The sequence below is a fragment of the Electrophorus electricus genome, chromosome 19 (genome assembly GCF_041902795.1).
Source record: "Electrophorus electricus isolate QZ-2024a chromosome 19, ASM4190279v1, whole genome shotgun sequence".
Lineage (NCBI taxonomy): Eukaryota > Metazoa > Chordata > Actinopteri > Gymnotiformes > Gymnotidae > Electrophorus > Electrophorus electricus.
Window position 1 is genome coordinate 19,503,979 of NC_137515.1, and position 17,380 is coordinate 19,521,358.

The 17,380-nt window shown below is 43.3% G+C and overlaps 3 protein-coding genes across 5 annotated transcripts; 1 reads left to right on the top strand and 2 right to left on the bottom strand.

The window, feature by feature from the left end:
* Positions 1–39: 39 nt before the first annotated feature.
* Positions 40–2,221, bottom strand: sub1a (SUB1 regulator of transcription a). The gene is made up of 5 exons (XM_027030494.3): positions 2,063–2,221; positions 1,461–1,530; positions 1,244–1,363; positions 1,039–1,147; positions 40–423 (listed from the first exon to the last, which is right to left on the bottom strand). Exons 2-5 carry the CDS (start codon positions 1,527–1,529, stop codon positions 344–346), a joined length of 378 nt encoding a protein of 125 aa, XP_026886295.1. The 5' UTR covers position 1,530; positions 2,063–2,221; the 3' UTR covers positions 40–343.
* Positions 2,222–8,503: 6,282 nt separating this feature from the next.
* Positions 8,504–9,475, top strand: pmaip1 (phorbol-12-myristate-13-acetate-induced protein 1). The gene is made up of 2 exons (XM_035535710.2): positions 8,504–8,663; positions 8,797–9,475. The coding sequence occupies exons 1-2, from the start codon at positions 8,651–8,653 to the stop codon at positions 8,916–8,918; spliced, it is 135 nt and encodes a 44-aa protein (XP_035391603.1). The 5' UTR covers positions 8,504–8,650; the 3' UTR covers positions 8,919–9,475.
* Positions 9,476–11,542: 2,067 nt separating this feature from the next.
* golph3b (golgi phosphoprotein 3b) lies at positions 11,543–17,378 on the bottom strand. Of its 3 annotated transcripts, none has more exons than XR_014118701.1 (4): positions 15,930–17,013; positions 14,527–14,641; positions 12,714–13,777; positions 11,543–12,243 (listed from the first exon to the last, which is right to left on the bottom strand). XR_014118701.1 is itself a non-coding variant. In XM_027030504.3 (4 exons), exons 1-4 carry the CDS (start codon positions 17,226–17,228, stop codon positions 13,353–13,355), a joined length of 882 nt encoding a protein of 293 aa, XP_026886305.1. In that variant the 5' UTR covers positions 17,229–17,378; the 3' UTR covers positions 11,543–13,352. The 3 variants fall into 3 exon arrangements, 2 of the variants coding, with proteins under 2 accessions (XP_026886305.1, XP_081558735.1); XM_027030504.3 differs by adding an exon at positions 17,019–17,378 and having other exon boundaries at positions 11,543–13,777; positions 15,930–16,061; XM_081702609.1 differs by having other exon boundaries at positions 11,543–13,777.
* Between the last annotated feature and the right edge of the window lie 2 nt (positions 17,379–17,380).

Here is a 17,380-nt window from a genome sequence, read left to right on the forward strand (position 1 = left end):
CAATGTCTCCTAATTCATTCATAGGAAATGATACGAGTATTTTTTTTTTTCACATCTCCGTCATCTTTATTGAACAAAAAGTCAACCTACTCAAGTTCCCAACTTGTATGTTTCAGTATGTTTCTTTGTTATCAGGAAAAAGAACAAAACAAAAACCAACAACAATAAAAACATACACAATACAACAACTGACCAAATGTGGCAATAAAACCTAATCTAAAATAAACAAAATGCTGATGGACTTTCAGAATGATTAATGTATACAAAATGTGGAATGGGAGTATTTTTTAAGAAAAACAAAGGAGACCAAAAATAAAACCCGCTTGTGAACTTCATGGAGCTGTTATATCCTCCTCACGGCGTCGTCGATGTCGTCGATCTGCTCCTTCAGCTGGTTCCACTGCTCCGGGCTCAGGGAGATTCCTGAGAAGAACATCAGGCAGATGAAGCAACCGTATAATTAAGCATTCAGTGCTTTCACCAGAGCTGTACAGGATCAGGTTAGAAAAAAAAGGTTCTGCCTTTCATTTCTATCACTCAGTCAATTTCACCAATTCATTCTACAGCCTATCTTAAGATACTCAGTAAATACAGGGGATTGAACCAAAATCCTCATAAGGACTTTTACTTTGTAAACTGACTTTTACATCAGCATATCATGGTTTTGTTTTTCCTACTTGAAAGGCCTCAGTGGAAGGTAATGCAAGCCCTGCCCCCTAATCTAAGACCCTCCCCCCAACCTAGAATTATTACCATGTAACATGCACCTTATAATACCAAAACAATGCATACATTTTTATTAATGTGTTTAAAGGCATAAGCATGAAGAATAAGCATGTATCTTAAAGAGGATAACTTGTAAAAGAAACTGGTTTACAGATTAAAATCAAAAATGACTGATCTGATGTAATCCAAGAACACCAATTAGCATTTAATTTCATCACCAAAAAAATACACAAACGTGCAACAGGAAGCTACAACCTCTGGTCTGAGAATCAGTGGTGTTGTGCGGATAAAGAGAAGGACAGAACTCCTCACCTTTCTTTCCTGGTTTCATTTCACCTTCTTGGTCCATCCAGTACTCGCGGATATCAACAAGCACCTTCCCTTTGAAGTCTCTCACGCTCACGTACCTCATCTTTCCTATCTTAGAGAACACACAACATAACCACTCAGCCCACTGTTTCAAACACGTAAACATGTCGTCTTTCTGCTCGCTGTGTGGGGACACCAGACTCCTGACCTGGAACATGTTCTCATTTTTATTGCTGCTGCTCTTGGACGCAGTGGACGTTTTCGAAGACTCTCCGCTCTTCTGCTTCTTTGCTGGCTTTTCTGCCGTGGCCTGCTTCTTCCTCTTGGCCTGTGACGGGGGTACCACAGCATACATTTACCACAAACAAACTCTGACGGACTGTTTCTTCTTGTTGGCTTCTGGAGAGGTTGTCAGAGGTTCATACCTTTGTGTCAGGTTCGCTTTCAGAATCACTGTTGGAGGTCGAGGACAGCACTTCTTTTGACTTGGGCATTCTGAAGATACAGTTTAACAATGCACAATGTGATCAAACACACTTAGGCTTACAAAAGGAAAAAAAAAAAACCTGAGCATTTCAGGAAACTAGAACACATTTACAGCTGTGTGAATGCAGGAAAAAAACTAAACTAACAATAATAATCAATAGTGTATGACTCGTAGAGCTATATCCGGCCATAACTGGATTTTCAGACATGGTGTCATTTTTGGTCACCAGGTGACTCTGCATGAAATTGCGCGGCTACAAACGCATCGCATAGTTTGTGTCCACCAGTACGAGGGTACGAATACACACCTGTTCTGTCTCTACACGTTCAGGCCGTCCGGTTCTAGACAGCTAAGTTCGCTACCTCACTGTACGTTATTATCAGGTGCGGGGGAAGATGGCTTAGAGGAAATGTCAGCTACTACGCCGTTACTACTCCACGAAATCCACCCAGGCCCGAGCACATTCTCCTGAACACACACACACACGCTTCTTTCGTGAATGCAAGAAATACGCGCCACGCGACTATTTGCAACACTTACTTGCAGTTGCAGCAGGTGAAGTCCGAGTTTTTCAGGTCAATCGTGTCGGACAAGAGCTGGATCGATGTGGACCACGAGCTATTTTCTACGAGCTTCCCCGCTGCGCGCGCCACCGAACTCTACAAAGAAACGGCGCCGCGAAGATGCTTGGGCCTTGCCGCGCTGCACTGTGGGAAATGAAGTCTAGTGTGACCCTGGTCTGCGTCGGATGCGTCTCGGTTTTCTAAGTAACAGCAATGGACTGTATTCATGTTCCTGTTATACCATATTTGTAAAGCTCACAGTGACAGAAGTATCAATTACTTCACTTATGAATATATAACTATAACTGACATCAAATCAAATAAGCCTACACTTTATCGTCACGCCGCGAGTCAAAAACGTTAGAGCTTACTCCTTATGTTCCTGCAATACTGTCCCCCCAAATATACACATTAATATACTAGAATGGTGTGCTCTTGCTACACTATGCCCATGCAAACTCCAGTGTGGGCTACAGATAATCTCGGAGCTCAATATTTACTACACCTTACTTACCTTGGAATAATGACTAATTCATCAGTGTTTGGGTAACTGAATTGTCATGGACCGAACTTAACGGTGACTAAATTGGACTGTATGTACGCAGACGGCATCTTCTCTTCGTAATGCGTATAAATATATAATAAAACAGTAATGGAAACATTTAATTCAGTAGAGGATGTACAAGTCTTATCTTCACAACAGCCGCACAGGCTGCAGGACTCCAACCTGACACTTACCTGCTCTGCCACGGCAGCGCTGTAGAGCAGACCTGGACATTGTACGGGCCGCGGGAGATCGTTGGAAAATTTGAAGTCAAAAGTAAATGTGTAACTACGACACCTATTTCACTGTGATAGGCGCACGACATCAAGGACTTTGACAAAATACAACTACACTGCTTTTATTTTGAAGGCAACCGTTTTGTTTTTGTTTTTTAAATTTGCGTCTTCCGCTCAGTGCGCTTATGCACTTTCAACTCAAACGACTCAATAAATGAGTTGGATAGCTGGGAGTTAGCTCTTAGCCAAGGTTAGCCGTTAACCCTTAAATATTTCTTAAAAAAAAGAAAGATTGACAGAGTTTTTAACAAGGAATGGACTTCTAAATATTTATTTACTGAAGTCAAAGGTAAAACCGTGTGCTTAGTTTGTGGAGAGCAGATAGCTGTGTTTAAGGATTACACTTTGAATCGCCATTACGAGACTAAACGCAGAGAAATACAAGAACTTGACGGAGGCTGAGCGGGCACGGGCATCTGAAGATTTGCTAGCGAAACTGCAAAGGCAGCAAGGATTTTTTACAAAGCTCCACTCATCCAGGGATGGAGCCATCAGGACCAGCTTTGTAATATCACACAAAACTGTAAGAAACAGTAAGCCATTCTCTGATTTCCTCTCCCTTTACATGCCGTGTGGATAATGCACCCAGTGATGTCCAGCTTGAACTCAATTGATCTGCAGTTTGACAATCTACTGGCTGCTGGAGTTTTATTCTTCTCTCAAAGAGGAAAACTTTCCACACATAAGGAGGCATGCTTGGAGGATGTTAGTTCTCTCTGGGTCTACCTATCTATGTGAACAAACATTCTCAGTAATGAAGTTCAACAAATCCAGATACAGATCCTCTCAGTGATGATCACTTGTGCACTTTCCTTCGCATATCCACCTCAGATATTCAACCTGACCTCAATGCACTTGTTAAGCCCAAATCAGGCTAGATTCCTCTCATTGAACATTTTTGTATAAAGTTAATATGATGCTGGTCTTTGAAAAACTAGATTTTTTTTTGTGTAAAGTTGTGATGCTAGTTTTTTTTAAATGCTGCAGAAGATACTCATTTTCAAAAAAAAAAAGTTTGTTAAATTGTGCTATATTGTGCTATAATTCACATTTTCATGTTATTGTAATGTTTCATTTACTGTAATTTTTTTAAATAAAGGGATAGTATATATACTGTATACAGTATATAGGTATTGGGTAGAACTGAGTTAAGTATATTAGTCTGGCCCTCTAAAACCATTCCAATTTCTCATGTGGCCCCATGGGAAAATTAATTGCCCAACCCTGCTGTAGACACTGCTGATAGAAGGAGTTACTGATTCCTCCGTAAATCTGATTGGTGCAGGGGTCCTTGTAAATGTGATTGGTGCAGAGAATGGGTCCTTGTAAATGTGATTGGTGCAGAGAATCAGTTCTTGTGCAAGCCATCCTGACAAGTCATGACAAGTTCTCTCTCTTTTTCTTTCTTTTTTATGCCAACAAAAATGTACAGTGCAAACATGGGAAAATTAAGTGAAAAACATACATAAGAGTAAACAAGTGCCATAGGCATAACGCAAGAAGACACAAAGTTAAATGATTTTTTAAAATGAGGGCTTCTCAAGAGTGTGTTTATTTGGTAAAGCAGCACATAAATAAATTAGAAAAAGTTTGCTTTTTACATTTGCAAATATGAATATATTTACACCGAATAATGATATTTATTAGATGAAATACATTTAGGCTCAATAACATCCACATTTAAAATGTGATATCAAAGTGTGATATCAATGCCCTGTCCTCTGCCTTTTCATTCACACATTCTCCGAGGCGTCTCAGCAGGGGTGGTGGCACAGGTTTCACTCCACTTTCCTTCTCTACTCTTTCCATCTCCTCTTTTGAATTTCATGCCATTACAGTGTCTTTCCCCACCAAACGTCTTATTGTCATCTACCGCCCTCCAGGTTCCCTAGATCACTTCATTGATGAGCTCGACATCCTCCTGAGTTATTTCCCCACTGAAGGAAATCCACTCATTCTCCTTGGTGACTTCAAACTTCCATCAGACAGCATTTGACCTCACCCTCAACCACTCTCCTCTGACTCACAGCGGCCAATGTTCTGGACCTGATCTTCACCCGCACCACCACAACATCAGACACTGCAGTCACCCCCCTCCACCTCTCGGACCATCACTTTCTATCCTTCTCTCTCTCCTTCCTTCTCTTTCCATCCAGTCCTCTCCAACATGTTCCTCCTCCTTCCATCGCAATCTGCACTCCATAACTCCCTCTTCCCTTACTTCTACTATTTTGTCCACCCTTCCTCACCCTGACTCTCTATCCTCTCTCTCTTTGGATACAGTTACAAATTCTTTCATTTCTACACTCTCATCAATGAGTCTTCTGTGCCCTCTCTCCTCTAGACCTGCTAAGTCCTCCCCACCTGCCCCCTGGCTAACAGAAACACTTCACTGCCACAGGAGAGAACTAAGGACTGCAGAGAGGAGGTGGAGGAAATCTCACGTAGATTCAGAGCTCTGCTCATACAAGTCTCTCCTTTCCAAGTTCTCACTGGAAGTAACATCTACAAAGTCATCCTACTACAGAGTGAAATTTGAATGATCATTATCTGATCCACGCAAGCTCTTCACTATTTTTTCTTCTCTCCTTAATCCTCCCCTCCCCCTCCTTCCTCATCTCTTCCTCCAGAGGATTTTATCACCTTCTTTGAGGAGAAGGTTGCAGCAATCCACCAGTTCTTTTCCACTGTTCCCACTCCTCCAACCAACGTGCATTCCCCAACATCCAACTCTCTGACTTCTTTTTCTCCTCTCTCCTCAGATTAAATTCTTCACCTCCATGCATACTATCTGGCTTTCACAAGGGGCATGTGGTGTTTAACAATGTGCTGCACAATGTCCTGGTCAGTTCAACCTGTCCTGAACTGGGGGCTTGGTGGACCCAGTCTGACCAGGCAGAGGACTGAAGGCCTCTGAGTGAGGGAGACTCGAGCTTCTTCACTGAAAGGGGGAAGGAGGCTGAAATAAGGCGTGAAGTGAAATGTAACAGGAAAGAGCAGTTCTGCCATAAACCAGGGAGAATAAACCAGGGAGAATACCTGAGAATACCTCAGAAGGGCATAGTGGGGCCATCCATGGGGAGCCTACCTAAGTTATGACCCCAGGGGCTTGACCTTTTCACCTCTTCCCCTAGTGTCATAAACCCAGACAGCTACACACACACAGGGACGGAATAGACTCAGTATACAGGAATCTAGAGAAACACTATAAGAGAGAGACAAAGAGAGAGATTGCTCAGGAAGGGATGGTTATCTATCATATGACTAATCTGTGCAGAGTGTAGTTGTTTCTGTATAACTAGCAGCTAACAATTAGCATTTTTACCACAGCGCACAATTCTCTACAGCAGTAATACACTGTAATATACATAGAATATATATATATATATATATATATATATATATATATTTATTTATTTATTTATTTTTTTATCTTGCATATATATATTTTTCTCTATGCACCCCTGTTTTCTTTTCTTTTCCTCAGTGTGGACAGAGCACTCTCCACCATTTCACTGCGAGTTATACCATGTATGACTATGTATGTGACAAATAAACCGAACTTGAACTTGAACTTAATGGCCTTCAAGGTTTCACTGGAGGAAAATAATGGTTTCTCATACAAGACTTCCTGTTTGTTACACTGGTGATTCTTTCTCTCTCTCTTTCACACACACACACACTGCAGAATTGCTGACTTTTGGGGTTTGGGGTCAGTCGTCCAGGGCATAGCAAAGTGGCATCATCTGCTGGCCAGACGGAGCAATCTTGTGCCCTCAACCGCAACCCCAACACACACACCCCCCCACACACACCCCACAACCCACCTGCACATCACGCCATCTCTTTTCCATTAGCGGTGTGTGTCTGGGGGCGGGGCTTGTGATGGTTGGTGGCTAATGTTCTGAGGGAAAACCTTGACTGTTTGGGTGATTTCATTGGCTTTTAGAGTAAACAGAGGTGTGGACCGCACAGCTGAGCCAGGAGCCATGAAGAAACAACGTTTCCCGTTATATTTAGCACGAACTTTGACCCCTGCAGAGTTCTTTTCCCAGGACTTGTATGAAAATTCTACACAATGTTCTAAAATTCCAGCGTATGCACCACTACTGAATTGACAAAATTATCATGTAAAACTCTTAAATAGGTTAAAAGAAAAGCAGATATATTTAAATATGTTAAAGGTGCCATTCTTCATAGTGCTAAGAAGGGTACAGACTTTAGGTCAGTGCACTTTTTAGGGTGAACTTGTCCCTCCCTTTGAGCCTGTTTGAACTTTTGCATGTGACATGTCACTGAAAAACAAAGCTGGGAATAATGTGTGGGCACTCCTCACCTAGTGAGGAGTTAGATGGTGAGGGGAATTAACTGTGCAGGTGAAGACTGTGCTAGAGCAGACTTGTGTAAAGGCAGACTGTGTTAGAACAGACTGTGCTAAGATAGACTGTACTAAGACAGAGGCTCCCTGTAGCTGCACGCATCAAATTTAAAACCTTGATGCTTGCCTACAAAGCCAAAAATGGACCAGCCCCTTCATACATGAGGTCAATGGTCAAAGCCCGATCTGTACCTCGAGTACTTCGAACCTCAAGTATGGCTCAGCTTGAAATACCTTGCTTCAGGTCTCATGGACGACAAGCATCGAGACTATTTTCTGTCCTGGCTCCAAGATGGTGGAATGAAATCCCGCTTGCTGTCCGGACAGCAGAGTCCCTTGCAGTCTTCAAACACAGACTGAAGACCCATCTATTTGCAGAATATTTAAAGGACAACTGACACTGCTCCCATATTGACTGACTAAATTAATACTTATTATAGGGTATTGTTTATGTTGTTTAACAAACTCTAGCACTTATTGTTTCTAGCACTTATTGTTTAAGATAGACCTTATGTATTTTGCACTTCTAGGTATCAGCATTCATTCCTGTATTCTACAGTATTCTAGTTCACTGGTATGTTGGACTCTAACCTACTGTACTGTACTTGGATATATTCTATGAGTAAATGACAAAGCACTTTTGTAAGTCGCTCTGGATAAGAGCGTCTGCTAAATGACGTAAATATAAATGTCAAATAAACCCAAAACACGCAATTTTCCCTAAAATTTTCCCTAAAATTTTTCAAAAAATAAAGCAGTGTTGTTATCAAACTGTTGCTCGAGCCAGGATATCTATACCCTCTATGTCAACATCTTAATATAGATAGATATCAATTCGGCAGCTAAAATAACCTATATAATATTGGGGATAATATTTAATAAAACAATGGGGAAATGTGACACGCTTGACGAATACCCGTTTTAATTTGAAATCTTGGTGATGAACCCTGCGTAAAGTATACACTGCTATAAAAGTCCATATTATAAAATAGGATGATTACAGAAACGGGGAACAAGCAGAACTTCCAGGGATTTAACAAAAGGTGTTTAACTAAAGCTTTTAAATCAGTGGATTCGGGAGGCCCGTCTAAATGAGCGATCCGGTGTCAAATACCTTATAAACAAACAAGCAGGAACTAGTCCCGTGACGTGAACGGGAATTCCTGTGACCGCCCCGTCTCTGCATCACATGAGAGATAGAACATGAGAGATATATAAACTCAAGACCTAAGTATAGCCGGTAGAGACTACCTTATTAGACACACGGATCGGTGTGTGCGCTACAAGTGTACGATCAGTGTCCCTTTTCCTCCAAGCACGGCAGAACTCTTCCGAAGTCTTCTGAAAATGGCCAGCAAAGGTAAATGCCAACTACAGTCATTTCAATATCAGACAGTTTTCATCTTCAAACGTTTGGTTTTCTTGCGGTAATTAGACAGGTTGGCTGTACAGACCATGTCAATTAATTTCTTGGCTTTCCGACCTCTTTCTAGAGCAAACCGTTGTGTCTGAATGTGCGTGCCAGCTGCGCAGAATGGGAGATATGATCAACTGGAAATACGTGTTGCTGCATTTGATTGCCAGAAACTACAAACCGGTCGTGAAGATTAAATGAACAGAACAGATCGGAGAACAGTACGTGACCTAATCTATCGCTGTTGGAAGGCAATCAAGCATTTTCGTGACCGGTAAATACGCTCCCGACTATGGCGCATTGTCCGTGCGACCGGTTCACCGGAACAACTGGCGCAAGTGGAACGACGAGGAGCTCATGGACACCTTTGCGGACACAATCCCTGGACACTGGAAGTCCTTAATTCATTTATGCGAAGAGACTGAAATGGCACACTCAAACCTCAGCGACAGGCTTTGGCTGGCTCTGCTTTGTTCTTCATTTACTTTAAGATCTGCGGAAGACTTCGAACCGACAGGCTGACGCTCGTACACGTCTGGGAATATGCAGTGGTAATGATGTTGTTGCTTTGTGCATGTAGCTTTCATTTAGGTCTCACTTAGATTGACATGACCTACTACCAAGGAACTAGAGACCCAAAGAAAATCATGTGATTTAAGTAATCAAATATTTCATGGCGCTGTGTGTACAGTGGTTGAAATGTTATTGTTTTTCCTAATGTTTATGAAATGTCATTGTAATAAATTTGAAAACGACCAGTCTTGTAACCGTTTTGTCATCACACATTTAGCAGATCCTTCATGTCAAAGAACAGTGCTCATAATCTAAAGTTTAACTTATGGTCAAGGGTGCAAAAGACCATATCCATCCCAGTCTATTTTATATTAGTCTCCTGACTGGTTGTTTGTTCCACAACAGCCTTTACTAGTTCAGCTGCCTATATTTGTTCCTCTGATGTGAGTGGAGCCAACAGGATTGCTGTGACCACCTTACCTGAGTGACAGTCTCTGTCCCACTGCCCTCTCCTTCAGGGGGGATAGTCTCCATCACACTACCCTATCCATCCCCCAGACATGTTCCTCACACTCCTCCTTCACTAGCAGAGAAGGCTGATTTTTCTGTATTGTCACCACCTGAAGTTGTTTACTGTCAACTAGAAACCCAATATACTTTCAGCAGGGAAGAAGCAAGATAATTCTATGAACTGGTGTATTGCTTCTGAATAACACTCTTTGAGTACCGATAAATACGTCCACCCTCCTGGAACGAACTGAGGTTTCAGTTCATTTCCTCTTTTGGTTTCAGTCTGATAGTTTGTTGAAAGTGACTCATTTCTGTGAAGCCATAAATAAATAAATACATCTTTAAGTTGTTATTGAGGCTGTTGTATTATCAGTTACACCAGAACCCAAGGATAAGATTTAATACCAAAAAAAAAAAAAAAAAAAAATTCCCAAATGTTGTCTTGACTTTCTTTACTAAATAACTACATTTATCAAGTCAGTGGCCACCGTGGTATATATACATGAAAATGGAGTACATGTAGCAGAATGAAAGCTTGTGTTTTTTTTTTTTTAATCAGCAACTTCTTTCAAGAACCTAGACAGTATCTTACAAAGCAGAATTGCCCAGTTAGCTAATTAATTTAACCTAAAAGCCATGGAGTCCTGGTGACCATTTCAAAAGCCAGGAATTATTGCTTTGTCAGCTAATATTAAGGTTAATTTGATCTAAGCGTGTACTTGGTAATGATATTGGATTACTCTTTACCAGCCTACATTACCATGGCAATTTATGATGCACACCTAACCTCCTATGGAACAGGTTAGGTTCAGGATTACAGATCATAGACAGCTCTTGGACCAATCGGCTTTCAGATTCCCTAGTGTACCAAGTTCTAAGAAATTCCCACGCACTTATAGGAGCACTAGTTTTTAAAGGGGTCCTTTGCAAAGGACTTTAGAGATTGCTGATATTTGGGGGTCAACGCACTCGGAGGTTGGTGGAGGTAAAGCTCTTTATAAGCCTCTGGCGTAAAGTCAACCGTAGTCACTTCACCTGAGTGCTGTGACCACCCCACCTGAATGATGGTCCCACTGCCCTCGCCTTCAGGGGGGCATTCTCTATCCCACCACCCTCTTCACTTCACCTACTAGCTGCTCCTGACACATGGCTTAAAGTCCCAGGTAGCACAATAAAATATTAAAAATGTTTAAGATACCAAACTCATGTGTTATCCAATAAATAAATAAATAAATAAATAGAATACTGCTCAGACGTGAGAACTGTGTGGCTCTGGCACCGGTATTGTAATGAACACGCCTGACTGCAGAACTGGACAGTGGAGCAAACGGAGCCTCGGGATTATGTCAAGAGCACAGACCTTAACCTAATGCTGATTTTGAGAATTATCATAGTACGCTACACACACACTAGCTCAGCTTTCAGTTACACTGATCAGACATGAAGGAGACTGAATGCAGTTTCTAAAAAAAACTGTAAACACCTCCACATCGGGCTTCCGATGATGCAAGGTAAATTTCATGCAAACTATACCCTATTTTATACCAATAATTCTCTTCATGAAAGGCATGGAGATACTGGAGGGTCACTAAATATTAAAACTTTGTAAGCGTGTGCCCAACATTAACCTAATTAGATGGCAATCTTGGATTTATTGGGTATTTATTGACCTAACTGGGAAATTGAACTGGGAAAATCATGCTTCCTGAAATACTGGCCAGATGAGCAATTTGCAAATCTGCTAGTACTGGGAAAGACGAACCAGGCAGGCGGAGAGTTTACCTTGCATCCAGTTCAGGCACTTGAAGGATCATCGTTTATTACACTGTAAAAAGCAGGTGTACAAATCTGAGCTGTTTTCTCAATGTCTATATTTATACATCATTAATTATGGTTAACTAACAGTAGGTCAATAAGTGAAACCCCAACTTGTCCAAAGCAGAGAGAACGTTGCTCCTCTCTCCAGGGACCGGTCCTCGTACACAACAATACCAACAAAAAGAAAGCGGAATGACCAAAGAAGAGCTCAAATAAGAGGAAAAAACAAAACAAAAACAGATGGAGAATAAAACAAGAATGACTTATGAATTTCTGAAACAAAAAATGATAGCATTAAAAAAAACAAAAAAACCCTGAAATGGTATATTGTGTGGACACAATAAAACTCAAAACAATGAAAGACAATTTAGCAACATAAAATAAAGGATACAGATGTTTCAGGACAGACAGTAAAAAGTACAAGCAATCACAGATGTTCTTGAGGAAACTATTAGTGTGTCTTTATGGCCACCAAAAATTAGATGTTAAATATTATCATGAACTCAAACTACAACCGACTCCTGAAGTGGTCCAAAGTAGCATTTGTCCCACAGAGGCGATGTGGTACTACCAAGAAAAACAAGTCATGGGAAGTGCAAATACTCCAGCTAGCCGAAAAATGACCTTGTCTTCTGCCTTCAGCAGAGCTTGTGAACGACGCAGGCTGGATCATGACCCCAGTCCCCTGCGGGACCAGAACAATAAATAAATAAATGTATTCAGTCTACCTGCTTTAAGAAATGCGCAAGAGCCAAATATAATTTTGCTTGGTGTAAAATTAAGGGGCGCTACTCATCTCGAAGAAAGCGGAGTTGTGAGATCTACAAACAGCTCAAACACCAAGAAGAGCTTTTGGCCACACGTTCGGTTTCTAAGGGAAAGTGCTAATCTTGAATAAGATACTAACAGCAGAGATACTGAACCCTGGACGGGGGGTTGTGAGGGGTCACCAGTCCTGCTGGGTGTCAGTAGTCTTCCTAAGTGCCACATGAGGAACAGGAGACAAATAAACTTCTTCGACTGTGGTGCAGTGATGTCTTATCTAGCCAAAACACTAAACACTAACACCACTTTTAAGGGGACATCACAAAAGTGGCATGGTAAAATATAAAGAAGAGAAACAAACTGTATTGCAATATTTTCATTGCCACTCACATCAATTCTCTGAATGCCTCGACCAGATAGATAACCTCACTGGACTTTTCTTCTTCTTAAATGTGCAAAAGAACGTCTTCATCTGGTAACCACAGGGTGAAGAAGTTGCCGTCTGCTTGGGTAAAATCTGAATCTGTTTTCCTCATACCAACACAGGTCTATGTCAAGAAGACCAAGATTAGGATTATAGAAGCTTCTAGATGAGATCAGAGTCATGGCCAGGGCGGTAAAGAAGCTCTGAGGGTTTCATCGTTTAGAGCACACCTGAACCCTATTAGTGATACAAATGCTTTAACTGTGTGAATCCTTAAAGCAGACAGCAATCATGTGTCAGCTAACAGCCAGGGCAACACATCTGTGGAAGGCAGAGGGCATGTCATCACTCAACATGAGAATCACTTATAATCATCATCATCATCATCATCATCATCACCACCACCATCATCATCTCCTTCATCACTGGTATGTATAACCGCCACCATTCTAAGGTTCAGTAAACCAAGCTCCAAGGCCAAAGTTCTGGGTGCAGCTCAGTGAGCTTCAGGTCTAGTCTCTCTCTCTTTCTTTCTTGCTTTCTTTCTCTCTCTCTCTCCCCATCTGTCTCTCTCCCCATGTGTCTTGTGTCTCTTTCCACCAGGTTCATTTGGTGAAGGCGGCCACGACGGCCCAGAGCAGCTCGTTGGCGCCAGACTTGGCCGCCTCGCCCTCAGGGTCGAGGTCAAGCAGGACGCGGACGCGCTTCATGGCCAGGTCGTACTGCTCGTCCAGCAGTGGGGCGAAGGCATTCTCCAGCACGTCTGACGAGTGTGCCAGCAGGAGCAGCGCCAGGAGACGCTTGTCCATCCGCTGCGGCTCGTTCACCCATCTGTCCAGCACCGCCTCCTGGACCTTCTTCACCAGCCGCTGCTTTACCGTGCTGTTGGTGAGGGGGTGCGTCGTCATGTCGAACAGCAGGAAGTTCTGCTTCTCCGTGGTGAGCACGCCCTTCTCCACCAGGTTCTTGGCCAGACGCTCGCGTACGTTTCGCAGCTGGTAGTGCAGCTTCAGAGGGTTCCAGGTCTCGCCTGCCACAGATAACCACGGCATGGGGTCACCTCAGGCAATGATCTTAGACAATGCTACAACATCAGGGTGGGCGCCAAGCTGTTTTTAGTACAGGTACTGGTTTGGCATAGAGGAATATTTGATTAATATTTAGTGAGCATGCTATTTATAAATACTAGTGAATTTAGTGGTTAATCGAGGTAACATTTTACATAAAAGCCACTGAAACTGTCAAATTTGATTTATTAGGATCCATCTTTACACTATCATTCAGTATTTCACTTATAGTCCAGAATCCAGTGTCCATATGCACAGTGAGACAGACAGACAAAACATTGATCCTGTAGGAGAATGCAGGGTTACTGGGACAAACCCAAGAAACATGAGGTTTACCTAAAAACAAAACACTACACACACCCACACACACAAACACTTTCCAGGATTTTCCAGTCATGTATGATTATGTTGCTCCCAGCAACCAGGTTTTGGCAGCAGGGTGTACGCGTTATGGGGGAACCTGCCGGCACTGCGGTAAAAGTGCATTCTGAGATGCTTTGGGCTTTCCATTCGACATGATCTCATACCATGAAACCCCGGCAAGTCTAGAACATTCCCCAGTGTTTAATCAACAATCTAGTAACATCTAATGTAACTCCTGCTGGACACGAACAAGCACTGTTACAGTCAACCCAACACTGGGAATTTTGCTACGCAAAGTGAACGAAAACTGCTACAAACTGATCTGAAAGGCATGCGCATGTCTGCTCACCACTCAGTAGCTCGATCCAGCTCTGCACTGTCTCAGGGGGCTGCGTCTCCTTCACATGTTTCAGTGCCTCATCTAACAGCATGTCTCCAGTAGGGGCGTCTGACTTACAGATCACCTGGAGACACAAACGACAACAAGGACAAGCAATTAATCACTTTTCAACCGTTTTTGTGACCAGAAAATATATAATAATGATTTTTAATATGCTTCTGGATATCATTTAATTGAAACGGTTGGCCTGCAATTGTATATAAGAATTACTCTCCCATCCTACCTGATGCACTGGAGGTCAAAAAAGTACCAAAACTTCAAAAATGTCTAATTCAGACAGAAACTAGCACAAAACATCCACAGAAATGACCACACGCACGCACACACAAACGCACAGAGAGAGAGAGAACCAGAGAGCACCAGTGAGAGAGAGAGAGAGAGAGAGAACCAGAGAGCACCAGAGAGCACCAGTGAGAGAGAGAGAGAGAGAGAGAGAGAGAGAGAGAACCAGAGAGCACCAGTGAGAGAGAGAGAACCAGAGAGCACCAGTGAGAGAGAGAGAGAGAGAGAGAGAGAGAGAGAGAAAACCAGAGAGCACCAGTGAGAGAGAGAGAGAGAGAGAACCAGAGCACCAGTGAGAGAGAGAGAGAGAGAGAGAACCAGAGAGCACCAGTGAGAGAGAGAGAGAGAGAGAGAGAACCAGAGAGCACCAGTGAGAGAGAGAGAGAGAGAGAGAACCAGAGAGCACCAGTGAGAGAGAGAGAGAGAGAGAGAGAGAGAGAACCAGAGAGCACCAGTGAGAGAGAGAGAGAGAGAGAGAGAGAGAGAGAACCAGAGAGCACCAGTGAGAGAGAGAGAGAGAGAGAGAGAGAGAGAGAGAGAACCAGAGAGCACCAGTGAGAGAGAGAGAGAGAGAGAGAGAGAGAACCAGAGAGCACCAGTGAGAGAGAGAGAGAGAGAGAGAGAACCAGAGAGCACCAGTGAGAGAGAGAGAGAGAGAGGGAGAGAACCAGAGAGCACCAGTGAGAGAGAGAGAGAGAGGGAGAGAACCAGAGAGCACCAGTGAGAGAGAGAGAGAGAGGGAGAGAACCAGAGAGCACCAGTGAGAGAGAGAGAGAGAGGGAGAGAACCAGAGAGCACCAGTGAGAGAGAGAGAGAGAGAGGGAGAGAACCAGAGAGCACCAGTGAGAGAGAGAGAGAGAGAGAGAGAGAACCAGAGAGCACCAGTGAGAGAGAGAGAACCAGAGAGCATCAGTGGGAGAGAGAGAGAGAACCAGAGAGCATCAGTGGAGAGAGAGAGAGAGAGAGAGAACCGGAGAGCATCAGTGGGAGAGAGAGAGAGAGAGAGAACCGGAGAGCATCAGTGGGAGAGAGAGAGAGAGAGAGAGAGAGAGAGAGAGAGAGAGAATGACCTTTCTGGTGAGCAGGCTTTTCCTCCTCATGCCACATGGTTCGAGCTGCAGGCGTCCTCGGAGTCCCAGCTCGATGAGCATACACCCCCTCAGTCCTGAGGAGATGCAGTCATTCCAGAAGGAGGTATAACCCTGCAGACACACACAGGCAGCTGCCTTCACCAGCAAACTCACCTCACACAACAGCTTGCAGGAGAAGAGAAATGTAACACCTGCACACTTACGACATAATACAACTGTAAGGGCTTTAAAACAATGTGCCTGAAACAGCAGGATGTAGTTGTGGGTTTCCGTGATTTCTAAACACCATTTGTCACTTACTCCTGTGTTAAACCTTAACTCTGAAACTGTTAAACCAAAACCTTCAAACTGTTCCGCCTCGTCAAATCTCAACATGTGAGATTAATTTCACTTTGGCAACTCAGCTCAAAGGCATCACAGTTTTATTGCAAGGGATGTTCACTTCTATTTACTGTGTGCTTGTTCTGTGTGTGAGTACACACACACACACACACACACACACACACACACACACACAGAATTTCTTCCATTTTAGTTGGTGTGAACTACTGACTGTCAAGGTTAACGTATTAAGGTTCAATTATATTCACGTAATCCTCATACTCGAAAGACCAAAAGGCTACGTTAAGTCTAAAATGGCCTTTCTGTCATGTCAGGAGTGGAATTCATGCCCTTACCGACTAGAGCCAAAGCAAACAGATGTCTTAACCATTACAGTCCATCTGCAGGCGAACACATCCTGTTCTTAAGGTTGAAAACTACTCGTACAGGCATAACTCTGTTAGCTAGGTTAGCTACATAGTCGACAAATGATTATATCTAGATAGCTGATCCCTAGCGTTAGTTGTATCCCGGTCAAGTCTAAATAGCTGACCCCTAGCGTTAGTTATATACCGGTCATATCTAGATAACTGACCCCCAGCGTTAGTTATATCCCGGTTATATCCCTATATAACCTAACCCTAGCTGTGACTTTACAAACAGGATCCTATATTTGTTGTAGTGGCTAATTCAGAGAGCTAGCCAGCTGCTGGAATTGATAACCGAGCGAATGCGGCGTTATCAAACCTCCCGGTCCTTCAGTCCGAGTAGCAGCACTTCTTCCATCAGCGTGAGGCGCGTTTCCTTGGCGTCTCCGCCGTCGTCCTCCTCCTCTTCCCCGCGACGGGACTCGTAGTCGTCGCCGTCGGACTCTCTCTCTCTGTCGGCCGCGGCGCTGCGAGAGGCCTCGGTTCGCCTCTGAACAAGGCCCGAGTTTCTCTGCGTTAGGGAGTTCATTACTGAAAGAGGGCCCCGGGTAACGCCAACGTATGCAGCAGTCTTTTTAATGACGCATTAGCCGACAGCGGCTGTCTCGGGAACAGAAACACAGGACGCGTTGACGTGGATGTTTACATGCATCCGGGACAAGCCTCCTCTACTGCGCCTCC